The 13,694-nt window shown below is 49.6% G+C and overlaps 1 protein-coding gene across 1 annotated transcript in view; it reads left to right on the top strand.

Moving 5' to 3' along the window:
• Positions 1 to 207: 207 nt before the first annotated feature.
• Positions 208 to 13,694, top strand: part of LOC123761775 (ras-related protein M-Ras) — a 32,121-nt gene continuing 18,634 nt past the window's right edge. The window contains exons 1-4 of the mRNA XM_045747969.2: positions 208 to 362; positions 4,321 to 4,447; positions 4,976 to 5,287; positions 5,646 to 5,799. Of these exons, the coding sequence (XP_045603925.1) occupies positions 5,101 to 5,287; positions 5,646 to 5,799 (341 nt within the window). The 5' untranslated portion in view covers positions 208 to 362; positions 4,321 to 4,447; positions 4,976 to 5,100. The remainder of the gene's footprint in view (positions 363 to 4,320; positions 4,448 to 4,975; positions 5,288 to 5,645; positions 5,800 to 13,694) is intronic.

The raw sequence follows: 13,694 nt of genomic DNA, 5'->3' as shown, positions 1-13,694 counted from the left end.
TTACATTACATATGTAATGTAAATGAGTACATGTCAGTGGTGAATCATTTGCATTTGCAATGGAGTAATTTTCTTGATCTTACAAGAACATCAGTTTATCTTTATGATTTAGAGACTGCTCTGTTCCTCTCAACTAGTGTCTTCTAGAAAATAATTTTTTCCTGACCAAATATCTATATATGAATCAGCTTTTAGCTCTTATTATTAAATATAATTGAAGGAAATGTTAAACTATCAATAGGAGGGTGGGAAACCTTGGTTCCAATAATGTTGCAGCTGCAAGGAAAACAAATGGACGTCCTGTGAGGGTGTCGACCACAGGAGGTGAAGTACGTTATTCTCCCTCGAGCTGCAGTTGTTGGGTAAGTGGGGAGGAGCCTGGTGGTGAGGAGCCTAGTGGGGAGGAGCCCCGGGGGGAGGGTCCTGGTGGCGAGGAGCCTAGTGGTGAGGTTCCCTGAAGGGAAGAGCCCGTGGTGGGGAGGAGCCCTTCGTGAGGTTCCTGGTGGCGAGGAGCCCCTGGCGGGAGGGGGCCCCTGATGGCGAGGATCCCATGGCAGTAGGGCTCTGGTGGTGAGGAGCCCCTGCCAGGGGCACACTAGTGGTGGGAGGGTACTGGTGGCGAGGAGCCCATGGTAACGAGGAGCCCATGGTAACGAGGAGCCTATGGTAGCGAGGGTCCCATGGTGGCGAGGGTCCCATGGTGGCGAGGGTCCCGTGGTGGCGAGGGTCCCGTGGTGGCGAGGGTCCCGTGGTGGCGAGGGTCCCGTGGTGGCGAGGGTCCCGTGGTGGCGAGGGTCCCGTGGTGGCGAGGGTCCCGTGGTGGCGAGGGTCCCGTGGTGGCGAGGGTCCCGTGGTGGCGAGGGTCCCGTGGTGGCGAGGGTCCCATGGTGGCGAGGGTTCCATGGTGGCGAGGGTCCCATGGTGGCGAGGGTCCCGTGGTGGCGAGGGTCCCATGGTGGCGAGGGTCCCATGGTGGCGAGGGTCCCATGGTGGCGAGGGTCCCATGGTGGCGAGGGTCCCATGGTGGCGAGGGTCCCATGGTGGCGAGGGTCCCATGGTGGCGAGGGTCCCATGGTGGCGAGGGTCTCATGGTAGCGAGGGTCCCATGGCAGGAGGGCACTGACAGCAGGTGGACCCTAGTGACAAGGAGGCCCTTGTGGCGAGGATTCCCTGGTGGGAGGGCTCTGGTGCTATAGGTTTTTAGCTTTAGGTGACCTGACCTTATGTACAGTATGCATTATAGAACGGGACTGCTGTTGGTCACCTCACTGTATTGACTGGCTGTTGAGGTTGGCTGATTTATTTATGAAAATTATATTCAGGTAATGAATTATTGACTTCAAGGCCTTATACCGATTGCCAACAGAGTAATTGTATGTAGTGCTGAAAGCTCTCCATTTTGCTGTAACCCACATGCTGAATGTGGTAATTTATCTTGATTCAAAATCAGTGCTACAGTGTGTGTGTGTGTGTGTGTGTGCATCAGTTACAAGTACAGTACTGTATTTTGAATGTGTGAAATTTGGATTTCTGGAAAATATCCTTTTATTAGGCTAATTATCACCAGACTGTTAGGATTTATGTTATAGCAAATGATATTCTTGTTTCAGCATATTTAAACATTAAAATGTATACAGGTAGCTATGAAATTGAATGTCTATCCGAGGTTAGAGGCCAGAGACGTGGAGTTAGGTTAGGCATCAAAAAACCTATAAAAATTATAAAATTGTTCACTGAGAAGTGCATTTATCACTCGGCGGGAGACAAGCGTAAACTGATCTTACCGACTCAGAAAAGTATGAATGAGCGGTTTGTACTCTGGAGCAAATATTGTACACCAGGGCATATTTTCCTACAAAACTTTTGTTGAACAATGGAATATTCATATTCAAGTGCAGTTGTACACTGAGGTTCCATTATATTGTACAGTATTTGCAATTTGTTTGTGCCAGAACCAACATGAATACAGTACTGTAATTTGAATTTCCACACATACTATACTGTAATTAAGATATTCAGTACTGTACTGTAATTTAAAAACAAACTTCAACTCTTGAAGGGCCTGACAGCTGAGTGGACAGAGCTTGGGATTCGTAGTCCTGAGGTTCCGTGTTTGATCCCCGGTGGAGGCGAAAACAAACGGGCAGAGTTTATTTCACCCTGATGCAGTAACCTGTTCACCTAGCAGTAAATAGGTACCTGGGAGTTAGACAGCTGCTACGGGCTGCTTCCTGGGGGTGTGTAACAAAAAGGAGGCCTGGTCAAGGACCGGGCCGCGGGGACGCTAAGCCCCGAAATCATCTCAAGATAACCTCAAGGCGAAGCTCACTTTGCTGTAGTTCGTCGTCCTGATTGATATTCTATATCTTGAAATCGATAATTCTCAAAAATTTATGTAACTTAATCTGACAACACTACTGTACAGTACATGAGCTTAGTAAGGTCAGTTTTGACTGCCAGGTGCTGAGGCATCACTGGTTGGAGGTGCTTGTTCTTCTGGTGAGGCTTCACTTTTCCTCTTCACAATATTGTGTCTTGCTTTAAACCTGGAAATCCAGCCATCACTTGCCCTGAAATCCAGTATTCCAAAGTATTGAAACAAGGTACATGCCACATTTTACCCATTTGCCAGTACATTCTCATCGCTGGCAACTTCGTAATGCCCATCGACATTGTCAGTCCCAAATATCTGGCAAGCTCTCTTACACTCAATTCATCCCACTTATTGCTTGGGGTGCTAGAAGCATTGCAGTTGCTTTGTGATGCATATAAGTTTGTTTCGTTTGCAAAATATTGCAACAAATCTCGTGTAATAAATAACTGTAAAAAGTCCAAGAGGAATGATTGGTAATGGTACAGTACAAGCAAGCCTGGTATTCCAATAAAACTTTCCACAAATGGAGGAGCGTTGTCAGTTAACCAGGCTTGACCACATCGTTGCCGTTTCCTAGGTGAGGTACGGCCACAGGAGCCTGTGGCAGTATGAGCAGCAAAATCATCACTCCCCCCCTCACTTTCAGTCAAATCCTCACCTGCTGTTTCAGTTTCAACAAACTCACTGTTACATGGCCCATAACAGATAATGGGAAGGCATTGGCAAAAGTTTAAAACATGTCCCAAAATGACCGGATAAAAAAGGTAATTTTAATGTACAGTAATTTGCACGTCAGCTACGTCCCTCCCGAACATTCATGAGTTAACACTATCCTGGATTTTCCACTTTGAATTACGGGCGTTTTGCTTAACCGCTTGTCGGATCACGACGTAAATTTACGGACCGTGTTATATTGGGTATTTACTACTCGATCGACTTGGGGTTTGTATGAATATGTTTGCCATTAAATTTTTGTTTTCTCTAATAGGCACTGTGCCTATTTGAGAAAACGGCAATGTATTGTAACTTAGAGGAGAGACTATTGAGTTGGTGACACAACGAGGGTAATCGCCCACTCCACACACTCTTGTGTTGGCCGCGATCATGATTCTACATTTATATGCATATGTCTGTGTAGAGAATTTTATTCCGAACACTATACAAACAAAAAAAATGGAGTGAATCAAGTATAAACTTGAAAAAACATGAGCAAAGTAAAAACTTTTTACGCTCACGGGTACAAACACGCGTAAGATTCGCGTAAGATTTTATTCGCCGCAAATTTATTTGACGCTCTGTTGGCCAATTCTACCCATGTTCTTATAGAACTTTCTATTGCGAACACATTGCTATAAAAATGAAATACGTAGCTCGAGAAATAATGTCAGGACAGTGAAATAAGTATAAACTTTCAAAGCGCTGCATCACAACAGTGTCGTCGCTGCTGAAATCACGGCTAACACTTCACCCAGTTCCCACACTCGTGCGGAACATAATTAGACATTAATAGGCATATGTCTGGGTGGGGAATTTTATTGCGAGTTCAGTGATATCAAAATAAGCGCTGTAGGATGACTGTGAGGCTGGCAACAAACGAAAGAATATGAACATTTACTTCCTGTTTGGGTGTCACGGCGAGTCATCTTCGTGTTTATTTACTTTGTGGTGGGATAGCAAATGCTTGGGTGACATTTTATGCATATGATCTTGTAGAGAATTTTATTGCCAACGCATTGATACCAAAATTAAAAACGTAGCTCGAGAATTGATGTTAGGAGTGTGAAAAGATTATAAACTTTTTTGTGTTTACGCTTGAGCGCCCAGAACGCCGCGCGCACAACCCGCTTTTTTTTTTCAGCGAGTGCCGCGCGCATTAAAGTGTTAATTTCGGACGTCATAGTGGTCCCTCCCGAACAAAAATGTTAATGGTAGTTTTTCTTCTGCAGGTTCAGCTGGCCATGTTAACACCTCCATGTGCAGCTGGTGGTGCAGTGTGTCGCGGAGTTCCAGTATATGCATTACTGCGACCCCACCAACTGCTACCTCCACTACCTCCACTTTTGGCTACATAAGGTACAGCTGTAAAGATAGTCTCTGTGATTGCTGAAACTATTGGATGTGGGGAGATTTGTGATCTCTAGTGTGTGTGATGTGGCCTTTAAATATAATCATGGCTCGTCGTAGAAGTGATAACAGCCACTACCATCTTGCATACGTGGTACGGTTATTGTACAACCATTTTTCTTTGTAGGATTTATTATTTTAGAGTATTTTTATTCATATTAAAATTAATATTTAGAAAGCCAAATAGATTGGTAATGGGTTAGTGTAGAGCTGAATGAATAGTGATTTGTTATAGGAATGTAATGGTGGTGGGTTGCAGTAAAACACAAATATTGTATAATTATTGCATAGTTTTATGCTAGAAGAGCAATGTGGAAATTAATGAGAGGGGCAGGAGAAGAAAGGAACTTCTAGGAGAGCCAGGACTGAGGCTGGGCTTTGTGAATATAAACTTCAAACCAATCACAGTTATTGTTTAAGTTCTCTATTTTAAACTAGTGGTATTTATGTATCTTACAATCAGTGTTTATGCTTCAGGTGTGATTAGCAGCGTGGGTGGAAGAAGGGGCAGGGATTAATAGGAGAAGGGAGAAAATTAAATAGCAACACTGGGACGGGGACGCCAGCCCTCCTCTGGGTCGGGCAGCACGAACAGCAGCAGAATGTCGAAACCACCATCAGACAAACTGCCAACATTTAAACTGGTAGTTGTTGGGGATGGTGGTGTAGGCAAGTCTGCACTTACGATACAGTTCTTCCAACGGCTGTTTGTGACTGACTACGACCCAACAATAGAAGATTCATATATCCAGCACACTGAGGTAGATGCCCAATGGTGTATTCTTGATGGTAAGTATACTTATCCAAAAAAATAATTTTATAATTTATTTGGTATTTACAATTAACAATAATTACAAAATGACAATTTTGTTCTTGGTGTTGGTTAACTCTTTATACTTCCGTATACTGTAGAGCTATAAGAACCATATTAGCATAATTGGTATACAAACTAGGCAGTAATGACTAAAATCATTTAAATGACAATACCTGCAAAGACCTAGGAGATTAGCTAATGATGATGACCGCAAGTTGAGGGTTGAAAAGGTAAATGATAAAACGTATATATCGGCATGATTACTTTATTATCACTATATTTTGTTATTATCACTATTTATTTTATTATCACTATATTTTGTGAAATTTTCAGTCTTGGACACTGCAGGGCAAGAGGAATTCAGTGCTATGCGGGAGCAGTACATGCGGAAGGGCGACGGCTTTATGCTGGTGTATTCTGTAACGGACAAGCAGAGCTATGAAAACATACCCCACTTTTATACCCAGATCCTACGTGTGAAAGACAGGCAAGTATTCACACAATAAGTGTGTTGTCACCGAGCAAATTAACAGCATGCAGTACACAGGTCATTCTCAATTAGAGCTATGAAAATGGTGCATTATTATTTTGACAATGGATATTGTTTTTGTTGTTGTTAGCATGCTACTGACACTGGTTATGCAATTGTTATTTTGCATAATAGAACTACAGTATATCAGTTGTTTTATATTGGAGTTTGTGTATGTATAATTGTCATAAGCACATAAGAATAGGGATAACTGTAGTAAGCCTATTAACTCATGTAAGGCAATTCCTATTTATATCAAGTCACTTACAGTTGTCTAGCCTATGCTGGAAATTATCCAGCGACCCCACATTTGTGATTGCCAGACAAAGTGTCCCATAAATCAATAAACTTAATTTCCCAACCAGTATTTACCCAGGTCTTTTCTGAATTTAAACTTGTTCAGTTTGTATCCATTGTTTCATGATTTGTTTTTAGTATTTATATATTTCTCTATTAATATATCCTTTGTTGTACCCTTTCATCCATTTGTATATTTCAGTCATGTAGCCCACTTATTCTTTGGCTAGAAAAAAGTAGATATATATCACAATATTAATCGTTTATATGGGAGATATATAATGCTCAGGATCAAATTTGTCATTATTCTCTATATACTTTCTAGAAAATTTATCAATTCTATAGTGTCCTATAGTGTCAGTGTCCTATAGTGTCAGTGTATAGTGTCAGTGTCCTATAATGTAAATGAGGCCTACCAAAAGGAATATAAAACTAAAGATTAACATTAGTCAATTTATGATATAGCTTTTTGTTATGAATCATAGTACAGTATTCTATTTACATTACAATATTTGATACATTTATGCTTTGATTTCTTGGCTTGAGATCCCTACTGATTGATTACTACTTGTTCATACATGTTCTGTACAAGCATTTTACATTTATAATTGTTACATGCAACACAAAGCATAAAATACTGTAGTCTGATGTCTGGTAATGCTTTTATAATTTTCTATGCTTAGAACCCCCACATTTCTTAGCATTAAATTGCATCTTGTGTTACCAACCCTCTGCTCATTTTTAAAGTCTTAAGTTGTCTTATACTAAACTAAATTAGTCTTGAATATATCTCCTGCCTTTTATACATGTCATCAGTAAATTTGCTAATGTTGCTGTTTAATCCTCTCCAAATTGTTTATATAATTGTTAAATAACAGAGGTATCAGGACAGAGCCCTTGGGTGTACTCCATTTATAATGATTCACTCTTGGACTTTATTCCATTTATGCTAACCCTGTGTTGGCTTTGAAATAACCAGGACATTACTGTATCTACCTTAAGATAACCCCTCTAATACCAAATGACTACTTTTCTAATGAGTCTTCCATAATGTATCTAAGGCTTTTGTTAAATTCATGGTATAGAGAGTGTAATCTCCAAAATCCAGACTAAACTGTTCTGGACTTCATTTGGGTTTGTGAATAGTCAGGGTTTTGCAGTATTTTTCCTTTTTTTTTTTTAACATCGCAAAATGTTAGAAAACATCTGTGCACATACAGTATTTAAACAAGAAGTAAATAAACAAGGAAATTTATATTTACTAGTAGTAATAATAATAACAATTATATGTATTTTCTGGGGGGAGCCCCGTCGGCTCCCCGGAGCTATCCCAGGCTGATATGCTAATGTCAGACTTTGGCATCAGTCATGTGTATGGAGTTCTTAGGCCTACCGGGGACCACGGCCAGAACCGGGCCCCCTCAGAGAGGCAAGGGGAGCAATGGCCTATAGAAGCCCCCGTGTAGTTGGAAGCATTCTATGTCTGCCATCGACCGGAACAGGCACCCAGAAAGGTAAGCGCCCCAAAACAAACCCCTATTCTGGTTAAAATTGCTACCAAAAACCGAACTAGTGGATAGAACTCCCCAACCGAAAACAAGCAAACTAGTGTGATGTCACACACCGCCGCGCCGCTGTCTGCGCAGCTCCCCCGTCCCCGGGAGGGGGAAGGGGGAGCCCCAGACCCCCCGCGCCGGCTACCCACACCTCAGTTCTTGAGGCTGATGCTATAGGCGATGGTCGTGTGCTCTGGCTCCGGTGTCGCTACTGCACTGCTTGGCGTGTGGTGTTGGTTTTGTGGGTGCGAGAGCCAGGAGTTATCTTCAGTACTCGGGCTGCATGTGCCTAGGGCTGCCTTCCCTAGGTGCCCTGTAAGTACTGCCCTTGGGGCTTGGGGCCACCTTCCACAGGCTCCTCGGGGTCTGCCTCTGCTGGTCCGTTTTACCTTTCGGTTTTTCGGCCGCCTGTTGGGCTCTTGGGTGTTCTGTTCTCCCTTGTTACCGGCAGGTAAGAGGCAGTTTGCACTGGTAGGGGCGCAGGGTGCTGCTCAGCTTGTATTTCCCGACATCGCGGCCGGCTCTGTTCCTTGGGGTTCGCTGTCCTCTTGCGGGGTTTTGTTTTTCTTTTTGTTTTTGCCTGGTGGGGGGTTCTGTCATTTTATTCAGTTTGTTTTTGCCCTTCCACTGTTCTCCTCGGTGGCGCCCCCTGCTAGGTCCCCGTGAGTGTACACGTCCCTGGGGTTCAGCTTTAGAAGTTTGTTTGGTAGTTTTGGGCGCCGGTTTGCAGCACCCTGCCTGGGACTACCTGAGCGCGAGTCCTCTTAAAGTAAATGCTCAGGACCCTGGGAATCCCCTAGGGGGCGCGTGGGTCCGATGGATGTGACCCCGGAGTCCCCACTCACTGTGTGCGAGTTTGAGGGTTGCTCGGTCCCCTTGTCTCAGGGTGACCCTCATTGTTTTTGCCTCTGCCACGCTGCCTGTTGGGTCGGTGATACTTTCGACCCTGAGTCCTGTGAGTGTTGCTGCTTGCTTGTGACTCAATTTACCCAATCCTCTGATGATTCTATTCGGGTACAGGCGGCGTGTGCGTTGCAGTCTAGGTTTCGTCTGTTGCAACGCGCTCGGTTGGTTGCTTCCCCGGATGCCCCGGGGCTGCCCCGCTTTGCTTTTCGAGACCCGGACTTGGGGGTGGGGGTCGCTTCGATCCTGGTTCAGTCCGCACCTCCTCGTCTTTCCCCTTCTGTTCGTTCTGGTCCCCCGCCCCTGCTTCCGGCCCCGAAGCGTTTGAGGGTTTCGGGGTCGGAGCAGTGGTTACTTTATCTCGAGACTCGGGCAGCTTCAGGGGTTGCCCCTTCCGGGGGGGCGGCAGAGGCATTCGAGTCTTGTCTTCCGGCCGAAGCTTCAGGGTCTGACCAGTGGGCCCCCCTTCCTCCAGCTTTTCCGGCTGCTCCGTCCTTGTCTTGTGGGGTCGGGGCTTGGGGAGAGGACTCGGCCTCGGGTCCTGTGGTGACGGACCTCGAGGCTCGGGAGGGGCTGACTTGGGGGTCTTGGGCCACGCTGGACCCCGCCTGGGTTTTTCTTCCCACTGAGCGGGGCTTATTGTTACAAGGAGTGGGGTTTTCTTTTCCCCCCTCTGCGTACGAGTTGGATTTGGTGTCGGCCCCTCCCCGGGTTCGGTTCCGTGTTCCCCCGGGTACGTCGGTTCCATCCTTCCGGAGGTTTTCGGCTTATCGCATCCAACCTGGTGTGGTGCGAGCGGCCTTTGCAGCTTACCTCCTGCGTGACCCGGATTATGCCTCGGAAATGGATCCGTCCACGTTCAGGTTCGGGACTTCGTTCCCTTTCTGGCTCCGTTACGAGGTTCCGGAGTCGTCCTGGCTAGCAGACTGCCCCTTGTTTGGTCTGGATTACTGGCATTCCTTCTGTCGTTCCCGCACGCTGGAGTGGCGGGAAGCTTCCACGGTGCTTCAGGTTTTCCTGGGGGGCGAACTTGATTACCTGAATGAGTGCTTGTTTACCCCTGTCCTTCCCCGCGATGTGGGCGTTATTCAGCTCCATGTGCAGGTTCCCTCCCTTTCGGCGGCGCTCGTTGCGGAGGACTTGCGCGCCCGGGGCCTTTTGTGTTCGGCCTTGCGGTTCTTTTCCCTCCTGGAGATGTCTTCGGATTGGCTCGTGGAGGATGTGGGGACGCTTGGGTCCTGTCCCGGGGTCCGGCACCTTGTCCTCGGCTGCGCGTTCGTCGGATGCCTTGTTGAAGCTGTTCACGCCGATTTTGCGGGATGTGGTTTCCCTGTTTTATGCTTCCCGTCTCGCGTGTCGGCAGGCGGTGCTGGGTTCCTCCGTGGAATCTGCTTGGAATCAAAAAGGTGAATCTCTTAGGCGTTCTTCACCTTTTTGTCCTCTCCTGTTTGGGGAGTCGGCCGTGGCGCAGTTTATTCAGGCTGCGTCGGCGGCTTGTCGTCCGATGTCGGACTTGTTGGTTTTCCGGGGGTCCCGGAGTGGGTCTTCCTGGAAAGGTCGTGCCAGGGCTCGGGGTTCCTTCTCGTCGTGGTAGGCCTCTGGTGTCAGGTTTGGGGTTGGCTCCTCCTGCGGACCCTCCCTCGTCTGGTCGGACGCGGTGTTCGCGCTGTGCAGGGGTTCTGGGTCTCGTAAGGGTTCGCCGGCCCTTTCACGGTTTGCCCCCTTGACGGGGCGATGGGGGGGCGGCTTGCGCTGTTCGCCCGCGCCTGGTCCCACGATTCGTGGGCCTTTCGGGTCGTGTCTCGCGGCCTGCGGTGGCGTTGGGTGGCCCCTCCCCCCTTTGGGGGGTCAGGGCTGGCAGGGCAGGTTTCTTCCCCTGCGCTCTGTCGAGTCGTCTTGGAGTGGGTACGCTTGGGCGTCGTCGAAACGACGTCGTCCCTCAGATGGGTTTCCCGTCTGTTTCCGGTTCCGAAACGGGACTGCGCAGGACCTGCGGTTCATTCTGGACTTGTCCCGTCTGAACCCCTGGGTTCATTGCCCCTCCTTTCGGATGACGTACGCTGTCTCAGGTTCGGCTCCTCTTGGAGCCGGGAGGCTTGGATGGTGTCCCTGGACCTCCGGAACGCTTATTGGCATGTCTCGATTCATCCGCAGGTTCAGGGACTGGCTCGGTTTTGTTGTGGGGCGTCTGAGTTACCGCTTTCGTTGTCTCCCTGTTCGGGTTGAACCTGGCACCTCGCGTGTTCACACGCCTTACACGGGTTGTGGTGGCTCGTTTGCGTCTCCTAGGTGTTCGGGTGTTGGCCTACCTCGATGACTGGCTGGTTTGGGCTCCCAGCCAGTCAGCTTGCTTGCTAGCCAGGGATTTGGTTCTTTCCCAGCTCGCCGGGTTCGGGTTCTTGGTGAACTGGAGGAAGTCCCATCTGGTTCCCTCTCAGGTTCGGACTTGGCTGGGTCTCGTTTGGGACTCTCGAACCACCTCCTTGTCTCTCCCTCCGGAGTCTCTCCTGCGGCTGCGGTCCCGCCTTCGTCTGTTTCTGGAGGGCCCTCGGGTCACCCGGCGGTTGCTCGAGGGACTGTGCGGGAGCCTGAACTTTGCGATGGTGGTCTACCCGCCGGGTCGGGTTTGGCTTCGGCGGCTGTTCTGGTTCCTTCGGGGTTCCCCCTTCCGCCTCTCTCGCGATCGCAGAGTTCGACCCCCGGGGGCCTTGCGTCGGTTGCTGCGTCATCGGCTTCCTCTTCGGGTTTTTCGGGGTTCAGTGCCTTGGCGGCTACCCGAGCCCTCGCTCGATGTGTACACGGATGCGTTGTCTCTCGGCTGGGGTTTTGTGACCAGTGCTTACCAGGCTGGCCAGGGGCGTTGGGATCCGTCCTTCCATCGAGCTCACAGCACGGTGCGGGAGTTCGCGGCAGTGTGGTTTGCTCTGGGGAGGATTCGGGTGGCCCGCGGATCGACGATTCGGCTCCATTCGGACTGCTCTCCAGTGGTTCATTGCCTGAACCGTGGGGGTTCGATGCGGTCCTTGTCTCTTTGGGGTTGGTCGCTTCGGGTGACTCGTCTGCCGAGTTCTCGGGGTTTGGCTCTCCTGGCGGTTCACGTACGGGGCGTGTCCAATGTCTTGGCCGACGCCCTGTCTCGCTTCGTTCCCCTCTCCACGGAGTGGACGGTCGACGACGAGTCCTTCCGTTGGCTTTGCCAGACGTTCGGGCACCCCGAAGTGGACCTCTTCGCGTCGGCGTGGTCGCGGCGTCTTCCCGTTTATGCGGCGCCCTTCCCCGATCGCGAGGCCGTCGGGGTCGATGCCTTTCGGCTAGACTGGTCGAGGTGGGGGTTCCTGTACCTCTTTCCCCCGGTTCGGCTGTTGTTCCAGGTCCTGACTCGCTTAGAGACTTACCAGGGGAGAGTTGTCCTTCTGGCCCCTTGGTGGCTGGCCCAGCCTTGGTTTCAGGCGCTGGTTGCTCGGTGTCCGAACCCGAGGGTTTTCCCGCGGCTCCGCCTCTTTCAGCAGATCGGGCCGGTACGTCATGTGGCTGGTTCGATCTTCTCCTCGAGTCTTCGCGTATGGTTTTTTTGACTCGAGTCTATCATCATCTCTATGGTGATCAGGTGGCCTCCTTGTTGGTGTCCCACCTTGAGGGCTTCTTCTCGGCGGCAGTATGAAGTTTCCTGGCGGTCCTTCCGTTTCTTTTTGCGTCTTTGTCGTGTTAGCTTCTTGTCTGTTCGGGTGGTCTTGTCCTTCCTCTCGTGGTTGTTTCAGGACCGTCATCTTATGCCTAACACTGTCGCTTCGTATCGTGCGGCGCTGGCGGAGTCGCTTCAGCTTGCTTTCGGTATCGATGTTACGTCTGCGCCGTTTCGCAAGCTGTCTCGTGCATTGTTTCACCTCCGGCCTGCTCATGCGTCGCCTGAGCCGTCCTAGGTCTTTGGACAGAGTGCTCGCTTTCCTTTCATTTCCTCGTTTCGTTGTGGCCCCTTCGGTCCAGGATTGTTTTTCCAAGGCACTTTTCTTGTTGGCTTTTCCCCCTGGCCCTACCCGACCCCCAGAGGCTTTGGCCTCTGGGGGTCGGGTAGGGGAGCTTCATGCTCTCCTCCGGCGCAGGGGTTTCTGCTCTTTTGGTCAGTGGTGATTGTTTTGTTCGTTTGCAGCCGTCTCCTTCTTTTCTGGCGAAGAATGAGACTGCTGCATTCCGGAGGGGTCCATAGGTGGTTGATGCTTGGTTGGTCAGGCCGGGGGTGCATCATGTTTTGTGTCCGGTTGCGGTGCTTCGCCGTTATTTGCGCGCCACAGCTTCTGTGTCCGGGGACGCGCTGTGGGTTGATCCGGTTTCCCTTCTTCCCTGTTCGCGGGTTCAGGGTCTCTCAGGTCGTCCGCAGGGTTATTAGGTCCAGCCAGCCTGCGGTCTATCCCCGTGCCCATGACTGCTCGTAAGTTCGCGGCTCTTGCTGCCGTCTTTGGGAATATGTCTTGGTCTGATATTCGGGCGCGGGGATTTTGGCGGTCGAACAGGGTCCTGGCTGCTCGTTACCTTGTGAATGTCCCTGGGCCTCGTCGGGCCTGTGTTGCTTTGGGTCGGCGGTTGCAGCCAGTTGTCTCGGCTTCGAGTTGAAGAGTGAGCGACGACCGCCTCCCGGGTAAGTCCCTCTTTTTTCTGTCTGTGGGTAGTTAGCTCCGGGGAGCCGACGGGGCTCCCCCCAGAAAACCAGCGTTGAATGTAATGAAACGCCATTTTCTGGGTGAGTCCCGGAGGCTCCCCGGCATCCCTCCCTCCCTTTGGTCGGCGGTTTTTCGCGTTTTTGACATCCAGCCTCAAGAACTGAAGTGTGGGTAGCCGGCGGGGGGGTCTGGGGCTCCCCCTTCCCCCTCCCGGGGAGGGGGGAGCTGCGCAGACAGCGGCGCGGCGGTGTGTGACGTCACACTAGTTTGCTTATTTTCGGTTGGGGAGTTCTATCCACTAGTTCGGTTTTTGGTAGCAATTTTAACCAGAATAGGGGTTTGTTTTGGGGCGCTTACCTTTCTGGGTGCCTGTTCCGGTCGATGGCAGACATAGAATGCTTCCAACTACACAGGGGCTTCTATAGGCCATTGCTCCCCTTGC

This window comes from Procambarus clarkii, chromosome 24, assembly GCF_040958095.1.
Source record: "Procambarus clarkii isolate CNS0578487 chromosome 24, FALCON_Pclarkii_2.0, whole genome shotgun sequence".
NCBI classification, from domain to species: Eukaryota; Metazoa; Arthropoda; class Malacostraca; order Decapoda; family Cambaridae; genus Procambarus; species Procambarus clarkii.
Note: the sequence above shows the minus strand (reverse complement) of the source record. Positions and strands in the feature narration are given on the sequence as shown.